The sequence below is a fragment of the Anguilla anguilla genome, chromosome 1, assembly GCF_013347855.1.
Source record: "Anguilla anguilla isolate fAngAng1 chromosome 1, fAngAng1.pri, whole genome shotgun sequence".
NCBI lineage: Eukaryota > Metazoa > Chordata > Actinopteri > Anguilliformes > Anguillidae > Anguilla > Anguilla anguilla.
Genome location: NC_049201.1, coordinates 20,452,959 through 20,478,706, shown reverse-complemented (window position 1 = coordinate 20,478,706; position 25,748 = coordinate 20,452,959). Strand labels below are relative to the sequence as shown.

The following is a 25,748-nucleotide window of genomic DNA, read 5'->3' as shown; positions in this document are numbered from 1 at the left end:
CAATTAACTGAAATTATATCATGTAAATTCAGTTGCGACTGTGCTGGGTAATATCAAGAATAGAATATCTGTGGTTTGGCCTACCATCCCTAACCGCCCCCCCTCCCCCCCCATCCACACACACACACACACACACAAAACCCAAATTAAATTTGATTAAAAATGCCTGATTGCTTCCATTTTTCAGCACTGGACTAATGGCTCTCTGCAACCACAGGCCTGTCATCAAAATAATTTAATCAGACACCAATCATAAAAAAGACAAATACCAAGATTGTGCCAGAACATTTATGAAGTCGAAAATCTGTAAAATACTCTAACCCTCTATGAGCAAGCAAAACCAGATCGAACAGCTTGTGGGGGTTGAAAGTAGAAAATTTCATTTCTGCCTTGTGCCCTCTGTCTTTGTGCTCTGGGTCCCTCTAGACAATCACAGGCCTGAATTGGAACTGACAATCTATTTCTATACACAAATTCCATCCATTCAAAGGCAGAGCTTTACAAGCGAGAAATTCAAGGTTAGCGCATTTGAACAGAGAACTACAAGTAGATTGGATTTTTTTTTCATGCTACTATTTTTTATTTTATATTTTTATATGTGTCAAATGAGTAGTTTTGGTAATCATCATATAATTTTAAAGGACAGATTTAAGTTTTTATGTTTTTATTTGCATGAATAACAATGAGACATTTCAAGCACACTGTTTAAAGGTAGAGGACTCGACATTTTACCATTGTTTCACAGTTTATCACTTTGAGCAATAGATGAATATTCTTGAAATAGGACCCACTTTATGAACATATAGGCAGATCAATCTCAGAAATTTGAGTTCACATGTACTGTATACCAATTCAACCCAGACAGAAATTCGCTTTCTGTTTGTGGGAAGTAGTTATGACATAGCGAGGAGGTTGCCCATTGGGAAGATGTCATGCTACACTGTTTATCGCTGGTCAGCTATAGAATCACATTTGTGTCAAAAGCATCAAACAGAACATTGTATCAAGGAGCAAGCACAACAGAGTTTGCACATAGAACAAATATTTGCAATATTTTTCCTTCTTGTTTTACTCTTTTCAATATTTTTATTTGCAATTTTTATTTCTTGCTCTCAGTAAGAAGAATGTTTTGCTTGATAATTTTGACAAAAATCTGTGCCAAAAGTATGACATTTTCTTTAATAATTTGGACAAATCGGATTCTGTGGTAAGCGATGTAGGTGATTCCCAGTGAATAAACTACCTCCACACTACGTAACAGCTGCATCCTACAGATGCAGCATGACAGAGCGCCTACATCAGCCTTATGTCGGTGTGCTGTCAGGGAAGGTACTGAAAAGGATCATTTAAAAGAGAGTTAAAAGTGAAAGACCATTCCTTTATTAAAAACAAAAATACAGCCACAGAAAAATAATTTAAATGCTTATTATTCCCTAGAGAATAAATGTGTATTTCAGTGCTGATGTTTAACTGTAATACATCTATGTCTAGGTGCGTATTTCACAGCTGAAGAATCCATTGCATATAATTAGCATGTACACTAACATACATTCCCATTGTAATGACCACAGAAAGATATTGTAAGCATTAGTGTTTTTTGCCATCATAACAGCACAGGGGGGTTGAATAAACGTGTGCCAGCTTCAAGGGAGGATGATGGATATTAATGCTGGAAAGTCTCCACTGCATTGCTAATTTCATGCAGAAATTAATGTTTGAAATCATCTTTGTTCAGCCATATGTGACTTACTCCATTAATCTTGAGCAGATTTCTTCTTTAATGGGTCCCTCTTTTGTCATTTATCCCTGGCTTTGAGAGATTTTTTGTTTTATCATCTGTTTAAATTGGAGGGAAAATGCATGGCTTCAATGGGCTAAAGACTTAAAAAAATGACAGAAGTATCATTGCATTATGAAACAAAATAATCTACCTAAATAAGCTGCGTTGTGCTATGTATTCATTGGAAATGGTTATCGTTCAAAAAAATAAAACTACAGTTCCCTTTCATTACCTCCCGTCCGAGATCCACCTGTGGGAACTGACATGCAGCTCTGGCATAAAGTTGTGCATCCAAAGGAGGCCCCCGCCCTTCTGGAAGAGCATATAGGGCTGTGTAGTGCTACTCCTGCTCGGTTGACATTCGCTTCTCATGAACATTCCAGTACTGCATTCACAGCTGCAACCTTGTATCCCATGCAAAACTTAGCACTTATCTGTCCAGAGGAAGATGTATCCTCAGATCAGCCCCCACGGGGCGTGAAAGGTTTGGGAACCCAAGAGAGACGGCTTATAGCATCTCTCTGCGCTTTCCTTTAGGTCTGCAGGCCTTCGCTCTTGCTTTTCCTGGTGGGGTTAGGCCTACTTGTACTTTCAGAGGCCATGCTTGGTGCACATCCCCCAGTTACCCTAGTGATCAGCAAAGAGGGAACTAGCAGAGAAGACAACACTCCATTATAGGACAGGAAGTGACGTACTGTACCCAGTCACCATGCGAGCAGTCTCTCTAGCTGTGATCAAGTGAATATGAAGATAGTTTTTCCTGTTGATAGAGATGTATAGACCTTACACAACCATCCAGAGCGCAAGAGCCTCCTCTACCAGGCCACTTTAAGACAGTAAGTGGCAGGTGTTTGAAAAGTGGTGGGCCACTTTATCAGGGCACTGTTTCTGGCATACTGTGCTTTTTACAGAACCTGATGGATAAAGGGAAATCATTTTCTACCATGAAGGTCTACATGGCAGCTATTATTGCTTGTCATATTGGTTTCAAAGACCATGTAGTGTTATCCACATGTATATGGCAAAAACTAAGGCTTTCCGAAAGAGCACCCAGCTCTTTGTTGCCTGGGCCCCAGCCTGCAAGGGGAAGCCCTTTCTAAGCAGCGGCTGTCCCACTGGCTTGTGGAAGCTGTTGCTATGGCATGCCTCCCTTGGGCCTGCGGACACTTTCTGTGTGGGACATGGCTGCATTGTGGGCCATGGGGTCTCCTTTCAGGAAATCTGTGCACCTGCAGGCTGCGCTTTTCAAATTTGTGAGGTTCTACCACCTGGATGTTACCCAGTTGCACTCGATTTTTCAGAGAACCAGGGTTATGGCAGTAATCTACAGTCTTGCAGTGTCACCTATGGCTATGGCTACTTGCTAGTCATTCAAAGCATTAAAAATGACAGGGGAAAAAAATAGTTTAAGAAAAAAGTCAAATAGAAGTCAAAAGTCTAAATAGTATGAAAAAGATATAGGTTGCAGATATTTATAATAAAACTACAACACAGTGAACAAGCCCATTTTAGATGATTGATGCCTCCCGTCTTCTGCAGAAAACAGGACCTATCAATCACAGTAGTTAGAGCCAGGAAATGAGCAGCACGAACAAGTATGGACATCAGAGGAAGTCCATGACCACATTTCCTGTTTTCGTGGTCACCCACTGAGGGTCATTTTGGCACAGAGGGGTCATGGGGGTCAATTATACATCCAAGGGACTGACGGCACACAACAATATTGTTGGTATGCCAAATGTATAAGTCCCCTTTCTTCAATAAAAAAAAATAAAAAAATGACTGAAGTCATATCCCAATTTCCCACCATTGGGGAAGACTGGGGGCAGAGGCGAGTCCCACCTTCACTAGTGTGTAATATCATTATATGGTCAGATGCTTGAAGGAGCCTGTGGAGCAGCACAGTGAGTGATTAATGGGAAGTCTTGAGGCTAGCTTTGAATATCAATGACCAGTTATTGGTTATGCCAACGTTAATTATAGTCTGTAACAATGCCCCCCCCCCACCTCTGTATGACAGAATAATAGTGGATATGTTGTGAAAAGGGCCCCCCGAACATAAATCATTTGTCAGACACAGCTTTATAACACAAGGGCCTAATTAATTGATCAGCAGGGGAGCATTTTGAGCTCATTATGTCATTTTATTAATAGGTTGGCTTGTCAGGATATGTTTACAGTGTCAATGGAACTAAAAATAGAATAGAGAAACACCTTTTCTATTTTCTACCCTCTAAAGGGCTTTACACACCGAAAATATGACCATTGATTTTGTTAAATACTTGAGATTGAATGTATGACTGGAACTCTATTGTTTTTGTTGTGCTTTTTTTAGGGGTCCAAGCAGCGAAGCTGGTGTATTGGCATGCAGTTTGCACTAATTTGTTCAAGAGACCCTCCTTTTTAAAAGCTGTTAAAATAAAGTTACCATGCCAAAAAACAAGCCAATGAACTGTCAGTGGGTGTGGCTTTTTACAAAAATGCGAATCAATCAAAACTGGTTTGACTTAATATGATGTAACTTGGTATATACATTGATAGAAGCACAAAGACTCCAATTCTACAGTATTGGCCAAATCAAAACACATGATGACACAAAATAACTCAATGTACATTACAATTTACATCTATGTAATAAAACTATTAAACTGCCAACATAAAGGTAAAATAATGAACATGCCTATTTTTGCTATTTATGGTGGTTTTCTTGGACCCCTTCATTGCAGCTGGAAGCTATATTTGTAATTGTTATTTCTATTACTATTATTATTCAGCCTTCTTCCCTTTTTCAAACATTTTTATAAGTAAAAATATGTGCGTCCAAAATATTGAACCAATGAACAGAAAAATTGGTACATAGCACGGATGAACCGGCCTCTAACAAGTTTGTAAAGGAAATGTTCCTACATCAAAAAACATCCGTGCTACATACAGATTAATTTGTACCATAAATAACAAAATATGCTAATGAGGCTATGCCAGTCATTGTGATGTTAATCATTTTCAAACTTGATGTGGCTAAACACAGGGCTATGATATAGTTGTGTACCAAGTTTGAACACAATCAGACAAAAAAACATGGCTGCTACAAGCGATTCAATATTTTCTGGCTATTTTTTTATTTTAAAAAAATGATGTCACTGTAATTAAATTCAGACTTGGCCTATTGGCGTGAATCATATTCTGCATGAAACAACACCATGAACAATATAAAATGAGAATGGGGACAGTTCCTTTTGTTCAATATTGAAACATATTTATGAATATTCTTCTCATGATGCATAGTTGATACTGAAGTGATCCTTGGCACTGATCAAGTTTGTTCTAGTTTTAACCTAACCTAAAGTCAAAGTTTCTTTGTGAAAAAACATGGCCGACACAAGAGACTGAATACACTACATCATCAGCAATGATTTCTGAGGAGCTGAAGCACATGACATAATCCTGGAATTCATTAAACCTTCTAAGGCTTGGAAGACAATGCACTTTTCCTCTCCCCTTCATTTATGTCCATTATGATAGGCTTGCAGCCTTATTTACTGACTGTGACTATTATTATTATTATTATTATTTGCCTTCTAACATTTTGTCTCATCCAGTCTCAGCACCACGATGAGGAGAAGAGAGCCCTGAGCCGAGAGATCATTGTGCTCAACAACCATCTCATGGAGGCCAAGATTACCATTGAGAAACTGCGAGAGGACAACGTGAGTATTTCCCAGACCACTCATTCACATGTATTTCTTTTAAGAGAATAATCATTTCTATGTATCATATCTGCTTTCCTCTGAGGTTGCTCTTATCTTCCATAAGAGTAGCTAAAGCCTATGTTTTTTCCACAAAAATGTACTATATTGTGATCTATTCACCACTTCACTATTTTTGATTGGTTAAATCTTAACCAATAAAACCCCACTCTTGCCGAATAGTATATTCCACTAGGCCAGGTAGTTCAACTAGCCTTTGATGTGAGCTTATCTGCAGCCTGGATTGAATCGTCTCCATTAAACCTGTGGCCTGGTCTCTGCTGTTCAGTCTTTTGAGGTGAAAGAATGCGCAGAGAATTCCTGGGGCACGTTTCCATTTTTGGTTGCAGATTGTCTTTGATGTGAGCAAGCCGGGTATCCATAAATCAGATAAGCCAGAGTGTTCAGAGAACACCCAATCACTTCTTCTCCAAACTCACTTGAACTGGAACCAGAATATGGTTGTGCTGAACAGTTCTGCTTTATAAGGAGGTTAGGCATGTCAAATCTCTGTACAGTCTAAGAGCCTTCATTAGAGCTGCGGGACTAGTTCCTGAGAGTCACAGAAGTTTTCACAATTCTTGATTATGTCGGGGGTTTTGTTCTCTGGCCTCTGGAAAAAAGTAAACGATAGACCAGATTTGTCTTTTTTTCTGTGATGAGCCCTCCCTTAAGCTGAATACTTTTTTTAATACTAAGTTGCATTTTAAGTGTTCATTAAGCAATAAGATTCATACTTGCTTTTTGTCATTCATTCACATACAAAAATTTGAGGTCTGACACAGAATATCTATGGTTCACTTTTGATTGGTGGAATACTAAATGATTGCACCACTGATTGGTTGAAATGCAAATGGAATATTACTTATGTGAGATGTGTGGTCTACAAATGACCAGAACTAAATCCCCCTGTAGTGGACAAAATAATAACTTTTTTCAGGGTAAAAACAAAGTGACTAAATGTCAAATCAGTAAAATATATTTAATATCATAGCATTTATTTTCTTTGGTTATTAACATATAAAGAGCCTAAGACTTGTATGTAACAAAATTATGATTATGATTGCACAGGGCCTTTAACAGTCCATAATCTGCATGAATGTGTTGTACTTGCCTTTGTATCAAGTAAGAGGTGCGTCTAGGTAGTGTACTGCTTTACTATGGTTAGTAAATCCTAGTGCAATCTTAACTAAATAAAATTGGATTGACATCATAATTGTAGACTGTGTGGCTCAGTCTGTAGGGCAGCTGTCTCATATACAAATTCTCCAGTGTGGCTGGGGATTCCATTCCAAACTATGGCACCTTATGAATTACAGCCCCATCTCTATATGTAATCCTTTCTGCTTCCCTCCTGTCTGGATATAATGAAAAAATACACATGGAGTGTAGACTGTACATTCTCCTTAAAATTAATTCATAAAAAAATTAATTAATTAATTGTGTTTATTATTAATACATTTTAAGGAGAGTGTACAGTCTGCACTCCATGCATTCTCTATTAATTAATTAACTTGTGATTTTGATGTTACAGAGACTGTAAGGAGCCATACATGTCTCTATATATGACTATCAAATCTGATTTGACTGCGATGTGAAAACACCCATTAGCATGAAAAAAGTTCTATTGCTATATGGTGACAGTGATAACGCAAAGTAAGGACAGAGAAAACGGTAAAGCATCAGGGCTCCTCAGGCACAAAAGACCTGATTCTGCCACAGCTATCATCTACCTCCAACAGCCTGGCTCTCATTAAAATAAGGCTCTTAGCAAGCTTTTAAGGTGCAGCGTTACGACCATTTTCTTGCCAGTGCCCCTTTATTTCCAGATTTAGTGAACCGGGGAGCCAATTGAGTTCTATCCTCAGTTCTCTCAGCATTTACATTGCTAGATGCCAATGGCTCTAGCCACACACAATTTACTGCACATTAGGCTCTAAAGATGGTTTGATGGGCTGCACCTGTCAAGACTTTGACCTCTTCTCTAAAAAACACAATTTTTTCCAATTTTGCAGTGAGATTAAGGCAGGAAAATTGGGCTAAGGATAGATATTTTTCTATTGTCTCTTTGTTTGTCAAGCTATAGTTCATCCAGAATGTGTTTTTTTTTTACTATAAGAATTGTTCTCTATTTTAAAGGCCACAGATTTGTCTGTTATTTATGACTTTCTGAACTTCAGTCAAATGCATTGAAGATATGTTATTGGCCCTGTTATTGGCATGCTAGCTCTGAAAACAGCCACTGCAACCTTCTGAGTGAAGGTACTAGACTGCTCAGTCAAGCTTTTGTGCCATCTAATGCCAAGGTTCTCCTTTCCTCAGGACCTGTACAGGAAGGACTGCAACCTAGCTGCCCAGCTGCTGCAGTGCAGCAAATCCCACTACAGAGCCCACAAGCTGTCAGAGGTGAGTTCACGCCACTCCCGTCCACACTTGAAAAAATTGCCCTTTTAGCCGCAAGCCTCCACTCTGCCTGTGCTTGTCCATTATAAATTGCTGTCACCATTTTAACTAGTGCCATAGAGTAGGATCAAGGCTCCCAAAGACCTTTTGGGTGTGTGAACGAATATAATACACTTGTGGCTTTCCACTACACTTGCTGTAACAGCATAGGAACTTAAAAAAATAAAGGGCAGCTGATATCGTGTCCCTAATCAGCTCATCCATTACCAAGCTAATATGGTTGTGTCAGGCCCTTTGTTTTTCTGTATGTCCCAGTCCACACTACCTGAATGATTGCTGGAAAATGGCAAATCCCATTATAAGCTTCCGTCCCTTATGTCACACTGGCATTTCATGCCTTAAGCTTGATTTATGTTGCTTTTTTCAGCACAAGCTATGTTGCGACAATCTCTCAAGTCATCTATTTGTGGTCTCTGCCATTTGTCATGTCTCCATCCGAGGTCTCCAGCCGTCAGGTGGTGGAACGCATGATGCATTGAGAGAAAAGGCAATCCTTCCTCCTGTTGCTCCTGTCTCCTCATGTTACATGTCCTAGCACATCACCGCTGGTGCAGCGCAGCAGAGTCTGGGCTGTTTCTGTGGAATGCTTTTACGGCCATATGTAATGATGATGCCAGATTGAAAGTTATTGGGCAATGTAAGCGCGTTTATGGTGCATTGAAATTCCACTATGCTGTTTTTATGCAGGGGGTTGAATTAATATATGAGCCATTTTACCTTTAGATGTGATGAAGGTTTACATAATGGATTTAGAGATAACCATTCTTCTCTCCTTTAAAAAAAACTGCATTTGCACCATGGCAGACTAATGATGCATATATGTTTGGGGGATCTCATAAATACATCGGCAAAATTGCTCATGAATCACTGAGTGTTCAGAGGTGGTTTTTCTGAGCCGAACATTGGGTGAAAATTAGCACTGGGGAGAAACAAGCACTTTGCCTGGTGATTTTCATAAGTGTAAACAGAAAATATTAATTTCAGTACAGGAATATCATAATATGGACCAAAATATTGTGTGATCAAATTACCAGTAACATTGCATTTGAGCCTTGTATTGCTTTTCACGTGTTTAACAGCTGGGCCCAAAGTCTACCCTCATATCCCCAAGCACAACTCAAGAGCAGTATCTGGACAGCTCATTAACAAGTTTGAGAAACAGCAGCTCATAAAGAGAAGGTGTTGGCTGAGATTTACATTTTTTAAGACTTTTAGTGGAAACATTATCAAGCAGGAGGGAATTCCTTTTACTGAATGTCTTTAGTAAGTCTAACTACTTGCCATGTGCCTGTGTTTGCTTGCTAGCTCTAAAAATTCATTTTTCTCATCTACAGTTTGTCATAGCCACAAAGAACTTCTGCTGGAGACTTTTATTGTTTTTTTTTCTTTTCACAAGAGGTTTTAAACAACTGTCATCCACTACAATGCATGGTACCACATCTTGCAGATGTCTCCTTACAAAATCTGAATGCATCACTTCCTTATGTTCAGTCTACTGAAGCACACCGTGGCTTGTGATGGCATCACCAAGCACTTGTAGGAGTATACCATGTCTTCTAAATTTATTTGCATCTTTCATAGAGAACTAGGCTATAAAATAAATAGGTATTGTGCTATATTTTCCATTCTCAAACATGGGACATATTCTACTTTAATCTCATTGGAATCGACCAAAATAACACTTCCCAAATTACATTTCCCAAAAAAGTCACAAATATCTACTTCCATCTGGAGTTCTATTTTCACCCTCCATTTACAAGGGTAACCTTCACTGAATATTCTACATGCTGCAATTTTCAATTGAGTGTAAGGCTTGAGACCAAGGTGGCCATTGCAAAACAGTCAATTTCTGGTAAATTCACCATTTCTTGGTTGATTTTTATGAATTGCTTGGGAATTGACTTGCTGAAAGATGCAATTCCATCTTCTACCAGGATGTAATGTCCCAGTAGTTTGAAACATCTTAGTTATTGATCTACTGTAAGAGTGGAAAGTTGTATCTGTAGTTTTTTTCTTTTCTTTATTTGTTAATAATTATCACCTGACTTGTAAAGGTCAAAAAATGTGTTTTATTTACATGGTGATGGATGATACATAAACAGGAAGCCATGGGAGACAGTATACAGTTCCCAAAGTATCACCATAAAGTAGCATGTTAATCCAAATTTGTTTTTGTTAGATTTTATTTAAAATAATTTTTAAGATTGTGAATAATTGCGACATATCTTTTTGTGGAAGAAATATTACTTCTTAGGCAAAATATTTTTCATGAGCAGTTTTATCTAATGTTTAGGAAACATTAGGAACATCTGACAGGTGAGAGAATCCTCTCTGCTCTCCTCTTCCATCACAGTTACATTCTACACTTAGTTAATCATCATTTTACATTTAAGACTTATAAAATTATGTATACTTATATTCTGAACTTTTCTTTATATCAGTACTGTTTCATTTGTCAGGTTGTTCCAAGAAAAACCTCCCTACTGTGCATTTTCTTTGTAGGTTCCCATCCTGTGGTGCTAAATTGAGGAATTAGGACCAAAATGCATTAGCTTTGGCAGACAATGGCTTTTTCTATTGGCAGCCTTCTGCAAGAGCATTAAAGTGTTTATTGATGAATGAGTTAAGAAGAAAGTCTCATCTAGAAAGCCTTTTTTCCCCAGCCAATGTGCAGTACCTACTCTGAGCAACTCCAGGGGTAGGGAGCACATATTTGAAAGCGAATGTAGCACTCAGAATACATCACTGCCTCAGGCTTGGGGGAATGTTGATGGAGATGTCAATGCAAACTAGAGTTATAGCTCTACTCCGTATATAATTTCCCAGAATTCATGGCGACAGCTCACACAGAACCTCATTTATAGATCTATGGACTACAAATGTACATGTGGAATGCGTAATGTCCCGTAGTGAGAACAAATCCAGCTTTTGATTTTAGCAGCACGACCTGCCACATGACACAATGCACAAGTCATATACACTGGTACCCACAGCAGCATCCATCATCCGCCATGTGTAAAAACAGTGGATAAAGGTGGAAGATTCTAGAAAATTCCACTTGCAAAATGAGAAAAGTGGCCTCAGCCCTTTAAGTATCCATAAATACATCCTCCACATCCTCACAGTGTGCAAATTTCAGTAAGTCACACAATATGTCATACATATTGTATGGATGTGTGTAGAATGTAATTATAGACACGTTATTCTAAGCACAACAGATGGCTTAGAAACACGGCCACTGCTGAGCAAAAAAAATAAATAAACACTGCACAGCAAGGAGCACATTTTCCTCATGCATTGTCCTGTTTGTCATTCATTTTTAAATAGATACAGTATATCTACTAATTATAATCCAAAGAAATGCATATGTGGAACTGCATGGTGGTGGAGGGTAGTGTGATTTGTTGAAGCATCAGCTAACCCTGAAGCCTCACCTACTACTCCACTGAATTTTCAGTAGGGAGCCAGCTCTAAAAATAGCACGGACATCAAACGGTGCTTTATTCCTGGCATCTATTTTCATCCCAAGCAATACATATTTTTTTCTTCCTGTCTTTTTTCTTTTTTTTTTTTAAATTCCCTCCTGGAAACCTCTAGCGATAGTCTAATCTGAAGCCAGGCTGTTCCCAGAGAGCTGGTGTGTGTTTGATCATGCAGAGAAAGATACCCACCAAGATGAAATGCTGCTGACAGGGAATCTCCAGCACGCACCCACCCCCCAGCCCCCCCCCACCCCGCCCCAAACTCCCAGCTAAAACTAAAATGAAAAACAAGTGGAAATCTCAACCACAATTCCAACTTTGACTGCAACTTTTTCTGTTCGTATATCGCCAAAGACAAGGGGTCCTGCAGAGAAGGTCACGGAAGCGCTGAGTGAGTGATTTGGTGCACCAGTGTCCGCACTGCTAGATGGAGACCAGGAAAGGCAAAGGGGTGGGGGGAGGGGAGGGGAGGAAGAGAGAAGAGAAATCCTTGGCAAAGCACACTGTTTTTGTGATCAGCAAAATCCCGACAAGTTCATTAGCGTGGGCCGGACCGGAAAGTTCCACCGCCCGATCCCCTGGCCACGTGGGATGTGGGAACACATCATTTCTCTCCATTCTAAGCCACGGGGAGGAAAGTTGGTGGGAAGGGTGCTGATGATGACATGTTGAGCATCTTGCACACACCGTCATTCAGAGGTCATACACGAGCAATATGATGATGGCTGATGCATCATTTTCACACGATTTTTGACACCTGCAAAGACTGCTCCATCTGTGATGTAGCTGATGTGATAGAACCTAGACGCCCCCCCACCCCCTCACCAGCTTTGATGTCATATTTATGAGTTCTTCATTGCACATCTTGCTAAAGGCAATCCCTGCAACATCATACTGCTGCCTCTCCAGCTGTGCTTTGTCTTTTTGTACCACACAGTATTTATTTTTCTGATCCTCATTTGTTCCATCCTCTTTTAACACCTCTTTCTCCCTGTCTCTCTTCCCCCTACTCAATATAACATTTCACTCCAAAAAGTGTGATATTAGTATGACACATAAGAGGTACATATTGCCAAAGCATAGACAACAGTCAATGAGAAGCAAATTCAAGAATCGCAAAGAAAAGAAGTCACTGACTACCACAGTAGTACTCATGGTGGCATTTATTTATTAATAAAGGGATATATTAAACAACTGAACAACCAAGTTACCTTTCTCTCTTTCTTTCCACCTAGCTGCCATCTGATTTCAAGGAACGGCTCAGCATGCACATGGAGAAGCATAGCTGCGGGGTCACCATGGCTCTCTGTCACTCGCCCTACCCCGACTCTGTGCCTACCTCCGTCATCGCCAAGGTGCTGGAGAAACCAGAGTCCGGCACCAGTTGCCCAGCCTCCCGCTCGCCGAGCCCTCATCCCCAGGACCCAGAGTTCCTGGCCAACAGCATGGGCAGCAGCGAGGGCCTTCACCGCCGCGCGGCCTACAAGTCCTCGGACCTGTACAGCAGCGACACAGCCCTGTACTGCCCGGAAGAGAGGCAGCGAGAGCGGCGGCAGAGCGCGGACCTGCAGGGGCCGGAGACGGGCGTCCTCCAGCCCCAGAACTCCACCGACAGCAACCCCGAGGAGGACGGCTTCCACCCCGGGTTCGCCCACCTTGAACCCTCCTTTGCCGAGTTTGCCGTCGGTTCCCTGCCGGCCTCCAGCTCCTACTCCAGCTTCAGCATGGCCTCGGACGAGAAGGGCCACGCCCTCAGCAGCACCATCTCCTCCTCACAGCAGGCCCTCTACATGGACTGGCGGGACGGCGAGTATGAGCGCAAGAGCACCTCCTCCTACGAAAAGGACAGCCCCAGCTTCCCCAAGTCAAGGAGCTTCCAGCAAGTGGCCCAAGGCCCGCAGAATGGCAGCGCTCCAGCCTACGTTAGGACCGCGTCCTGCTTCAGTGAACCCTATCACTCCCCACGCCTCACCTCCTCCCATAGTGTGGGCTCTGCCCAGCCGTACGACGGTGGCCGCGGCAGCGTCCACATCCCAGAGGAGGAGCTGAGCGGTCGCTGGAGGCAGCTGAGCGTGGAGGATATCAACGCATACTCCTACCGAAACCTTGGCCGGGTTTCTCCCTACAGCTTCTCGGAGCAGCACTTCGCCGTGGGCCCGTCCAAGATCAAGCTGGGCCCCCTCTACAGCAGCTTCCAGGAGGGGGACGACGTCTACCATAGTGCCATCCTGGACCAGTGCTTTGCGGCCTCTCCCAGCCCCAGCCCAGAGCACAGCCTGGGCCTGTGCAAGCAAGACAAGGGGCCCCTGTACCGGGCAAAGGAGGACAGCCAAGAGTCAGAGCGCAGTCTCTTCCACTCAGGAAGCTCCAAGGACAAGGAGAGCACCGCCGGCAGCATGAAGAAGGAATACGTGGACGTCAGCCCCAACAGCTCGGCCGAGTCCTTAAACCAAAGCCCCTTGGAGCCGTGCGACATGCAACATTACCAGCTAGAACGGCAGAGCCCCACCCACCAGAGGAAGATGCCGACACAGTACCAAAAATCTGGGAACACGGGCCTCTGTAGGAAGGACAGCCTCACCAAGGCGCAACTGTACGGCACCCTGCTCAACTGAGTGGCTCAGCCTTGATGAAGGTCGTAGTTCTTTAGGCCTCTTCCGTGCCTGCTTTTAACCCAGGAGCAACCAAGATTTGCTGCAGCTTGAGTTTCCAGTGCAGGTAGATTTCAGAGGCGCTTCAAATGTAACACAAGAGCTGCTTAAAAGCCAGTGTGAATAACATGTTTGATACAAAATGTATCAAAAGTGCCAAGTCAAGAGATGGAGGCCCAATTTCTGCAGTTGCTGTTTTTATTTTTTAGATACTATACTGTACTCAGTGGTTAGTAAGGCAAGTATTAATTCACTAATCTTTAAGGCCAAATGGCATTTATGAGAGGAGGCCTTTCAGCTGCTGAAAATCATAAATTGAGTATTGTTGGTTTATATCTCATGCTGCTCATTTAGAGATCAATGAACATAACATTTCTCCTTGATTGTTGTGAAGAAAGGGTGTCATTCTGAAAAAGCAATAACACGGAGAGTGATGATGTTGGGAATAGTGTGAATGGATTCCAATTGCACTATAATGTAATTGGCAAAGCTACAAACAAAGGCAGCTTTGGAAATGACTGTTATACTAATTATGTATTTGCATACAGTGCATATTAGGTGTTCGAAAGTCAGATTTGTTGGCTCTAACAAATTACAACATGGTCACAAAAGAACTGTTGGGAATTCTGACCTCCCACTGTCTTTCAGTTTCTCTCAGTATGTATACGTACATTTGTATGCCTCATTTTGGTAGTTCAATTGTGGGGCTTAGAAAGAAGCCTCTATAAATCACTGATAAAATTTGTTTGGCACAATTTGGCTTTTATATCACAAATTACCCTGGGCTGTGGTTAAGCCCTTTGTAAGCTTAACTTTGATCCAAAACAAAAATTAGCTGGCAGGTTTAGTCAACTCACTCCCACCAGACACCCCTGGTACATTTTGCCTTAATTCTTTTAGGTTGCTGGAGCTGTCGGTTTGGTGAAACCCCACAGTTGTGTAAATATGTGTTTATAATTCTGGGTATACAGAGCGTTCTAGATAGGCCAGGTCCTCCTTCAGCATTGTGCATTTCAGAGAGAGGATCTGCATGGGCCGCGTTGACCAAACCAGAATTAGCCACTTGCTCCGACAATTCCTTTTCACTGTGGTGTTATTTTTTCTGCAATGTCTTCCCCGTTAAACCTTGTCTTCACTTTCACGCCCACTTTATTATTGCCCTGCTGCCTTCAGCAGAAAAGAACTGCCACTGGTGCCGGTGATGTCATCAGCAGGTGACAAAGAGAGGTTCAAATTGTGTGTATGTTCTTCAAGGTATTAGTTTTTTTTCCCCCCCAAAAATACATTTTTTACCCTGAAAAAAACAGGACTCAAAAACAGAATCTTCTCAGTTGTGATGCGATCAACCTGAAGTCAAAACGTGGCAGGGGCATTTACCTTTTTTTTTTGTAGATAAATACAATTAATATTCTGTCCTTTTTTAATTGTCCTCACACATTAAAGTTCTTTATGTTAACCCCAATAAGTCACTGTCTTGTTCTACCTCAGATCCAGTAACATCTTTCCATGAAACAAAGTCAGCTGTTTGTACTCCCATTATAATGCATGTTTCTATATTTTTGTTGTATGTTTCTTTACATAATAAAGAACAATGATGGACTTAACACTATGTATAGTTGGAATCAGAGCTTGATTCATTTTTGTTTGTTACATGTTTTACTTATTGCCACAAAGATGTATTGTAAATATATTCCAGTCAGGACAAGTCACGTATTTAGATGAAATATTTTCATGAATACGTAAATACATTTTTTGGTTTGGCACTGAATGGATCTGTTTCAGGTATTACAGGGAGCACTATACATCTCCCCTACTAAACAGGATGAATGCCAGAAAACCCCCCAATATCTAGAAGTAGATCCATACAACAGGTGGTGCTGGGATGGAGGGTGAGCGCAATTCTGAACAGTTACAGCGAAGCATCCAAACCAGCAGAGACAATCAGCGCACTGACACGTCTGATTATTGGTTTTAAAAAGGTCCACTCCATTTGTGGTGCGTGCCTGTGATTGGATGGGTAATGGATTGGTTGTGTGTATGCAATTGGCTGATTATGGGAACATGTGAATATGCTGTTACTGGGGCTGACCGACTGACTGGCCACAGCTAGAGTTTCCTGAGAGAAATTGCTTTGTGCGTTCCATGCGCGCTGTTCATTTTTGCAAATGAAATTTGAGGCTGACATCATGGCTGGAATGAGGGAATGAGGTATTATTTAATATTTTTTTGGAAGGGGGGGGGGGGGCGAAATTCAAATTACTGTAACCAGTTTTTCTTAATATCTTTTCATAAGGTAGACCTGCTACAAAATATCAGTTCTCCCATGTTATTTTTTTTTGTGGATGCATGGTAATTCAATATCACTTTAACTGACAAACTAATGCAGACTACATCTTGCCTTCCTGAGATACATTTCGAGGATACATGCTTCGCCTTATAATGGCCAATTCCTTCTTTTCATGCATAAAGGAGTATGGGTTATTTAGTGGCTTGCTTGTTAGCTCTCTCTGCATCAGTGGACTCATCTAATAACCCAGAATGAAATTAAAGAAGACAATTCCACATAGGGATCTGCCCACAGTATTCAGAAAAGTACATTTTAAAAGACAGCCATTTAATTTATTCTACAATAAGGTCAGTCTCTGAATATGGCAGATATGGTCACGTACTCATTACTTTTGATAATGAACTTACAAAGGCATTGCAGTTTACACTTTGAAATGTTAATTAACGGAGCTTTCTTTGATCATCTTCAATGTAACGTGTCTCGACTGCTTTTCACTGATTCGCGTACAAAACGTCATTTTTTTTTTTTAAGTCTTTTGAAAGTTATACATTTACAGTGCCCTTTATGAGAGGTCTTCACTCAGTAGTCAGGCAAAATTCAGTGTTCTATACAGCAGATATCACTTGAATCAGCAGGCACGAAGTACGACAGAGAACTCATTCATCTCTAGGTTTTCACAGTACATTTAAGAGCTCTTCATAGGTTACCTTGAACAACATAATACAACACATTTGCATTAAAAATGGTACACAAAAAAACAAAAACAGCTAACTATGATCACTGTGAGCACACTGCAGCCCAACAAGAAGCTGGCATATCTTAAAAGAGGGTTTATTCAAAAGGTAGTACAGGTGGTACACAGACGAATACTTTAGCCTGAACTGGGACTCACACCTACAGCTACTATAAAAGGCAAGTCCTCCAGTTCTCGGCAGCTTGCGTTGCGTTGCGTTCTAGATCTATAAAATAGTGTTTAAGGTACACAATGAAGTCACTCTTTAAATCTGCTTAATGAATTCTTATTTTTTAACTATTTTTTTTACATTTAAACAATACAGATGCAATTTACAAGCTGCGACAGTACATATATGGAAATTCCACCCTCTTGGTAAACTACTGCAGTTTACTGTTGAGGGAGTGGCTTGCACAGTGAGCGGTTGCCTGTGGGATTCAAAAACATTTCTATGGTTTCAAAAATGTTACCATGGTAACTGAAGAGAGAAGAATGATCGGCAACGTCACGTTTAAGGATGGAGCTCTTCATAAGGTATTTTACCGTGTGAGCGGTGGTAGAAAATTGAAGTTCAGAATACTTCAGATTGAATCCACACAAGACACATGAAAACGAATTGTTTGACACATCATGATTTATTTACATCACCAAGTCAGTAAAAAAAAATGCACTGGCAGTAAACTAAAACCTGAATCTTCCAAGAAAATCAGAGCAGGTTTTTTGTGTTACTAAGTATCTGAGTGAGTATGTGAATCACCCTGTTTTCCAGAATGTTGGCGTGCCTTGAAAGTCTGCGTATCTGTCTGTGAGGAATGTGCGTGCGTGCGAGAGGGAATAAGAGAGCGCGTGAAAGTGCAAGGAGTGACTGGAGGTCTGCATTTGCCTGCATACCCCTCCCAGCCGTCAGTGCCAGACACCGATCTCCCCGCTCCAGTCGCACGTGGCAGCCACCGCGGGCAGGACGGGGTGAAGGCTGACGCCCACGCAGGCCTGCTGATGCGCCGGAAAGGTCCGCAGCGCCCGGGCGCTCTGGTGCTCGTAGAAGTGGAGCGAGCCGCCGGAGCTCCCCGAGGCCAGCACCGCGCCGTCGGCGGAGAACTCGCACGCGACCGCGTAGCCCTCCACCTGGAACCAACGGCACAGCTCACAGCCGAACGCCCGGCCAACACGCCGAACGCCCGTGATCTCACCGCGGCGCTCTGATACTCACCTTGTGTCCTTCATAGCGCTTCTTCTTGTTCATCTTGTAGGGTCTCTCTGTTGAAAACAGGGCGATGTAGTTCCCGTTGGTCTGTGCCACGAATGAGTCCTCTTGAGGGTGTAGGGCCAGGCTGGGGCAGGTGTAGCGCTCCTTCGGTTTTCAAAAACACAGAAGAATACAGGAACACACTCAAACTCCAGGGCAAAGTCCACAAAAACCCAACTCTACACTACAACTGAGAGTAAGGTGGTTGATGACTCAATTCTTCATATTTCAAACAGGTGATTCAGAGAAATCATATTCAAGAAGACTGCTCAAACAACCTCTCCATGTTTATGTTTATAGATTTTCATGGCACCTGACCTCCATACTGTCAAGCTACTACCTGGTCAGTTAAAAACAAATCAATAATGTTTAATCAAATGCTTCCATACTACATTTTCTATAAAAAGAACACCACAGTAATTGAAAGTCAGAGGTCAGCTGGCTTTCCCATCTCTACAGGCACCCGGGGGCTGCTCCTTGCGGCCCTGCCTGTTCTCCATCCTCATTCCCTCGATGGTGGAGTGAGCTTCCCCAAGGAAGGAAGATTAATTGGTTCTTTTCTGCACACATCTAAAAACCCACCTCTTCAGACCACACCTCTATTACTGTTTCTATCTTTACAAAAAATCTTGTTATTTTGCAGGTCTTGAGGCATGCACCTTGATAATGGAACTTATTTGATTGTGGCTTTGCCCATCTGTAGCTCTAGTGGTGTTAAATGTACCATGTTAAATGTACTTGTTGTAAGTTGCTTTGGCTAAAAACATCTGCTAAATGCAATTGTAAATTGCAAATAAAAAATATTAGAAATATTTTTTTTAAAGAGATCACAGGATTCAAAACTATACAAGTTTGCATTTCATTATTTTGAAAGTGCTTTTTCCACAATGGACATAAACCAGTCAATGAAGCTGTGTGAAACATTACTGGTGGCTCAATAACATGACTCATTCACTGGTGGTGTGTCTGCAAAATGGACCGAATCTGACATCAACAGCACTGTACACTTGTCTTGGTTAAAATCATGGTACCAGGAGAACTTGAGCTTCAGTGTTTACCACAGGCTTCACACCAGTGCCATCCCAGCAGCCTCGGTGGAGGCCTGTGCTTGCTGCTTACATGGAAGATCTGGTTGGACACCTTGGCAGATGTCTGGAAATCCCAGGCGATGAGCGTGCGCTCGGCCGAGTCACGGCTCACTGAGTCACTGCTGGTCACAAATTCCTTCCCTCCTGCCAGGAACAGGATGCCCAGGGTCTGCTGGATGGCTGCCTGGTACACCCTCACCACCTGGTGGGGCAGAAGATGCAAATTAGTACCCAGCCAAACACACCCATCAGCCAGCTTGCCAAGCCTAGGACTAAGAATACGCAAAAATTATTATTATTCAGGGATAAAAATGACCTTTCAATGATTATTCAAGCAGGTCGCCATTGTACCTAAAACATGCCATTGTCCAGCTCCAGTTAATGGGCTTTGTGAGGTCATCAGTGAGTTATTTCCAATTAGCGATGTAAGGAAGAACCCTCCCCTCACCCATCCCTCCTCATGGGATGTGGGTCATCTGGGGTCATACCGTACTCCGTCAATACAAACCAGCTAGCCTAGGTCACTGAGCACCACTGTTTCTCGTGTGGTTTTACTGGTAAGCCTTGGGTGGCGTCACACTGATAAAACCATAAAAGAGAGATGTTTTGAAGGAGATGCAATCTAATCTCTCAGCAGATGAGGCTGATGTAGCTAGCCTTTATCATTGGTAAAGGGTGACTGCTCAGTGAGTGGTCCATCATATGATGTAGCACTTTGCACTGCAAAATGCAACCGTCATGGTAGTCCTGGCAGACATACTGTAAGAGCCAAAATGGCAGCTGACCTTGCATGTCCTGGTGTCCCAAGCTTTGACTTCAGGGCTGAACCCTCCGCACAGGAAAACATGGGGGTCACTGGGCTGCAAGGCCAGGCAGGTCACCTTGAACTGGTTATTCACACCAACCACTTCTTGACCTAGGAACAGGAGACACAGCACACTTACAGGAAATCGACAGCAGCAGTTCACAGGTTGACTCTGGCCGTCTCTCTTACTATTTCTGTCTCTGCTGTTGATAATTGATGTCATCATTTTTTCCATCCGTCATTTCTTAACCTTCAATGTTTATTTTCTTTTATCTGACAAAATGACTATTTTTATTTGACATTATGGGATTAAAGGGTAACTTGTGTCCTTGAGTTCTTCAGTCTATGCAGTGATAAATGGCATTTAGTAACTTCTCTCCTTACAAATTGACAATTTTCAGTGACTTCTCCTTTAATGGATTCAGGCAACGTCATGGTACTTTATGAAAACTCTACCAGGAAGTACGCCCAAAGGTTCACATTTCAGATGGTGCAGTGGTGTTTTATGCTTCAGTAGTCTGAATTACTCAGGCAAATATATATGTCAACCGTGAGCTCATCCTGTTAAGGCACTGTTCTGGTGCATGGATGAGCCTCATGGTCAGGTATTGAATAATGAATATGATGTATGGGTCAAGGGATGTCTGTCTTAGCTGCAGAAAATGATTATAGCAAGAGTGCATTATGCTGGTACCAAAACATCATCATGGGAGGCGCCAAGTTAAAATGGCATTCAAGCCCTAACCTTGTAGGTATTGTTTACAGCTCTATTAGGTGAATATGTCATATTAATCAATATCAATGAATATTAACACCTCTGACATCTATTTAAAGGACTCTGTGACCCCTGTCACAGGAGCTTTAGAAGGAGCTTCTCCTTTCCAGTCCTGGATCTGCAAAGGAACTGTTGTCTGAATGGCAAGAAAGAGGCATGCGCAAGGACAGAAACGGCTGCTGTGGATCTGCAGGTGATCTGCATGTAACAGTAAGACCAGACCCAGCATTCCACACCACTGCTTTCCCTGCTGCAAAAATAAGGGGGTATCGGCTCCATAATTGCACAGTAATTCCAAAGCAATTAACAATCAATTACTCATGCTTTCAAATGCAAAGTGAGATTACAGCTTTCTTGTGTTCGCTCAAACAGAACGCAAGTTAAGCAGCAAAGTCAACACCGGTCTCTATGGTTCAGTCCAGTACTGTAATGTGTCTCGTTTCTGCTGTGTAAGCGATTTCCTGCATTATTGAAGTCTAAATGAAACTTACCACCGACCTCGCGATTATTACACGTGGGCGACCACCAAGAACTAGAGTGAGCAAGGAAGCTAAGCGTAACACTTCTTTCCCTCATGTGTCACCATGAATTATAACATCAGGAACAAATCGTTCTAGTTCCTTTAAATCCTTTGAATCCAATATGCCAAAAACTTTTATTGAGACCTGCATGATGTTCACAACCTCCCAAGAGCTGCTAAATATGTAGATGACAATTGTCATATTGAATAACTTCTCTCATATTGATGGATATTACATTATGGGTCTTAACTCATTCATTACATTTTCAACAGATGTCACCAGTGCAATGCAGTTACAGAGCAGCAAGGACAACCATTCCACGGTGGATAAGATGCGGCTGTCATGTACAAGTCGATACAACACGCGTGGAATAAAAGCTACAGTTAAAATTTCGAAAGGGAGACCATAGCTACTCATTTTCTGCAGGTGCGAACCTGCTTCACCACTTAACCCAGATCCCTCCTCCCAAATGGCCATCCTGATCCTAGATCAGGCGAGGCAATTACCCCGTCGCTGTCGAGTCCCCGGGCAGGCGACGGGCACGCTGACAGGCGCATTTACATCCCGCCGCTCTGTCGGGCCACGCGTCAGACATTCTCCGCCGCTTTCCGCGCGCGTGCTCCCGACATCCTCCGCGGGGATCGCTCACGCCCGCCAATCGATGCTAATGATATTACGGTCACATCTGACAAATTGCGCGTCGTGCGTTAGTTTCAACCGAGGTACCTCGGAGAAAGAGCGAGGCGTTCGGAAAAAGAGAAATGGTCGAATGAATGCACCGGGCGACGGCCTTGTTTTAAGGCAGTGCTGCAATAAACCGGGTCCGGTTTTTATAAATGTCAAAACAATACCACGGTCAATCTGACTAATACAGCGCCCAACCTTTATACGATTCATAAATACAGCACATGAAGAACATGGTTTCCTGTGGAAACTTTGAACTGCTTTTCAGGATAAGTTTGAAATGAGTTACATTTTATGAGTTTACATTTAAAAAAGTAAACCTAATTATACAGTGTAAAGGCTGTTGTGTAGACGAACTAAACCAAATGTTGATTGCACTGAAGAAACAAAAGAAATTCAGCATTGCTGCTTCTGATCCACTCTTTTTCACATTAAGAAAATAAGACATTTCCATTTTGACAGCTGTGCAGATTCAGCCAAGCATGATCTGCATAAACATAAAATCTTGCCAAACAGGTGCAATGGCTGGTAAAGTGTATCATGTCTTGCCGAACAAATGCAACAGCATTTGTAGAATTAGAATGAGGAGAAAGTAATGAGAAGATTCTGAGGACATTACTCTTTCCATGGAAGAAATACTAATACCAATGACGCATAGTGATTAGTGGACTGATGTATATCCCTTACCTTCAAAGAGGGGTCAATGCCGTCCATCTGTTCAAACTGCAAAATAAACTCATGAATTGCCCTTGTGTTTAATATATGTGTCCCTGTTTTTCTTGCTATGGATTTAATGAAACTGAATCTGTAACAAAGGAGTTAGCCATCATGCATTAGGCTGTTGTCCTCCAAGCTCAAGAGCAATGTACTGTGCTCTTCATTATGTATGCCGAAGAGTTAAACTGCTACGGCGTGTAAATTAAATGCCCTTTAAAATATTCAGGTTCAAGAGAAAGAGAGGGGATTGTCCAGGTCCCCCCAGTACAGACTTACAAGGCAAATCCTCACTAATGGGCTAAAATCTCACACTGTCACCAATTACCATCTTAATGTCACACTGGCACTGAAGGGCTGCTGGGTGGTTTGTTCTCTTAAAGCACAGTTCTAGTGCATATACAGGCTCAATGGTCTGGTACTGAATCCGGAGGTACCAGTGCTGACTCTCCAGCAGAACCGCAGGGTGATCCACAACAGGCACTTGCATGGCCCAGGAAATTCACTGCGCACCAGTGACCTGTGCTGGTTGATCACACGCCTGAACTGCCTCCTGTTAAGTTGCACATGGAAGTGTCTTTCTCCCACTCTCGTCTGTGTCAGCCTGACTTGTGAAGTAAGGAGTGATAAGAACTGGCAGCTGACATCACGTTTTTTTCAGAGAGCACATCCATAGCGAAGGTTTCGGGAAAGAGAACTGAGGAAATATGTTTGGACATCCCAAATTTGGGAGAAAAACTGTGGGGGAAAAGCACTTTAAAAACTGGCACTTACAAAAGGGTCTCGACATAGGTGGTGAAGCTAGTGTGCATTGTTTTCTGTTAAATGTGGACTGTTCTTAAATGGATTTTTAAAATTTTATTTTATGTGAAAAGAACTGTCACCATTATAACACATCAGAACTGAATCGCTATCATAATATCCTGCCAAGAACCATGGCAATGAAGCAAAACAGTCAAAGCTTCAAAAAAACATTTTTTTCTGGTGGCACATTGCCAGTGAGCTCGTCGTCTGAATGAACTTTGCTGGCTTTTCCTATCAGGAGTCTTCAAATTTATGGATTAAAAATCATAAGCAGCATTTTAGCTCAAACAGAAATGAAAAATAACCACTGATAAAAAACTAATTTAAACTAACATATTTGCGATATCATCAAAAAATGACAGCATCTTGGCGCAAAGTTGTCTTCCAGATGGGACGTTATTTAATTTCAGTACCATTTAACTTTCTCCAAGCACAACAGAGAACAGAGGAGATAAAAAGCTTGGCCCATGGGAACAGCATAGTAAATATATCCCAGTGCAACACAAGATTTAGACGTTGAAAAGTGATACACTCCAGACTGGTACGGACTCGTTTCTGCCCCATAATCCCAAGGGTTTCTCTTGGAGAGCTGCATTAACACCTCATTTAATAGCACAATGAAATTTTGGTGCAGCTCATTGCAATCTTGGTTTAGTCAGCGATATGTGCCTTCGCTGCACGTGTGCTCAGACCACATCGATGGTGCAAGTCGCAGCCCAGCGTATAGCAGATTTCTAATTTCGGGGCTTTTCCATGCAATGCGTGCATGATCATAGTCTATTCAAGAGCCAATCAACAATTTGTGGATCAGATGCTGTCCAATTTGACTTATAGTTTGCATTTATTGTTCATTGCTTTTGTTCCTTTTTTTAAATCCTAATTCCTGTTTCTAATTGTTTATGGCTGTTCTTATACTGCACTGTGGTCCCTGGAGTTTGGTATTTCATTCTTTCTCTTACACATGTCTGCAATAAGAATGACAATAAATGCAACTTCAACAATGTTTTCATTTTAATTAAGTGACTGTAGTTAAAATTATAGCTACAATACTAGGCATGAATTATGGGTGGACTGTATATATAAATGCACTGATGATTAATGAAATGTTTTTCAACTATTTCTCTTTTTGGCAAAATAAATATAATATGTAATAAATGTAACATCAACATAAAACAAAAATAAATAAATAATTTGTATTAAACAAGTAATAATTACTACACCTATATGTATTAGTTCATACCAACATAATTAAGCATAACTGAGTATCTTAATGTTGGAAATTTTATAATCAACTTGAACATGTATTTCTTTGTCCAATATTTTTCTACATAAAATGATAATATTCGTGCAAAAGAAGAAAACCATTTTCTGGCTTGTATACTTTTTATTTCAAATGATTGAGGATCACAGAATGTCATTACCGCAGTGGTCAACACTGTTTCAAATACATTTTACAGATGAAAATGGCTCAGAGAAACAACAACAGAAGAAAGGGCACGGACTACAGTTTTAAGAGAAATAACTGCACAGTGTTTCTTTTTTCTTTTGTTTGATCAACAGTTCATGCAGAGTCATTTTACTGCTGTAAACAAGATCACTGGCATTGTTATTATCAACCCTGGTTTTGTTTAATAAAACCAAGATACTGTTGACATTAGAATAGCGTGTTTAAGCTACTTAGCTACAGGTTTAATAGGATATTAAAACTGGCCCATATTAAACATTTAGGCAATGTTTAATTGAAACTATGACAGAAGAAAATTTGAAAAAATTAAAACAAATTTCTCTTATTAATGGCACTCCTTTGAATTTAATTTTTGAAAAAAAAACCGGCTAATTAGTATATCCTTATCCTCGTCTTCCATTGCAGTGGAAGACTACGAAAATTGCCAGGACCTCCTTCACAAAGCACATGGCTCATAAAGGGAATGAAAAGAGGCCATTTGCAACACACCCACCGATAAAATAT

The 25,748-nt window shown here is 41.4% G+C and overlaps 2 protein-coding genes across 3 annotated transcripts in view; one reads left to right on the top strand and one right to left on the bottom strand.

The window, feature by feature from the left end:
* Positions 1–15,733, top strand: part of LOC118214143 (brain-enriched guanylate kinase-associated protein) — a 256,035-nt gene extending 240,302 nt beyond the window's left edge. The window contains exons 9-11 of the mRNA XM_035393776.1: positions 5,380–5,487; positions 7,849–7,932; positions 12,707–15,733. Of these exons, the coding sequence (XP_035249667.1) occupies positions 5,380–5,487; positions 7,849–7,932; positions 12,707–14,086 (1,572 nt within the window). The 3' untranslated portion in view covers positions 14,087–15,733. The remainder of the gene's footprint in view (positions 1–5,379; positions 5,488–7,848; positions 7,933–12,706) is intronic.
* Positions 15,734–17,758: 2,025 nt separating this feature from the next.
* Positions 17,759–25,748, bottom strand: part of wdr25 (WD repeat domain 25) — a 36,165-nt gene continuing 28,175 nt past the window's right edge. For both annotated transcript variants that reach the window (XM_035395191.1, XM_035395198.1), the window contains 4 exons: positions 20,262–20,392; positions 19,508–19,678; positions 18,353–18,493; positions 17,759–18,267 (listed from right to left, as the gene is read on the bottom strand). In XM_035395191.1, the coding sequence (XP_035251082.1) occupies positions 18,046–18,267; positions 18,353–18,493; positions 19,508–19,678; positions 20,262–20,392 (665 nt within the window). In that variant the 3' untranslated portion in view covers positions 17,759–18,045. The remainder of the gene's footprint in view (positions 18,268–18,352; positions 18,494–19,507; positions 19,679–20,261; positions 20,393–25,748) is intronic.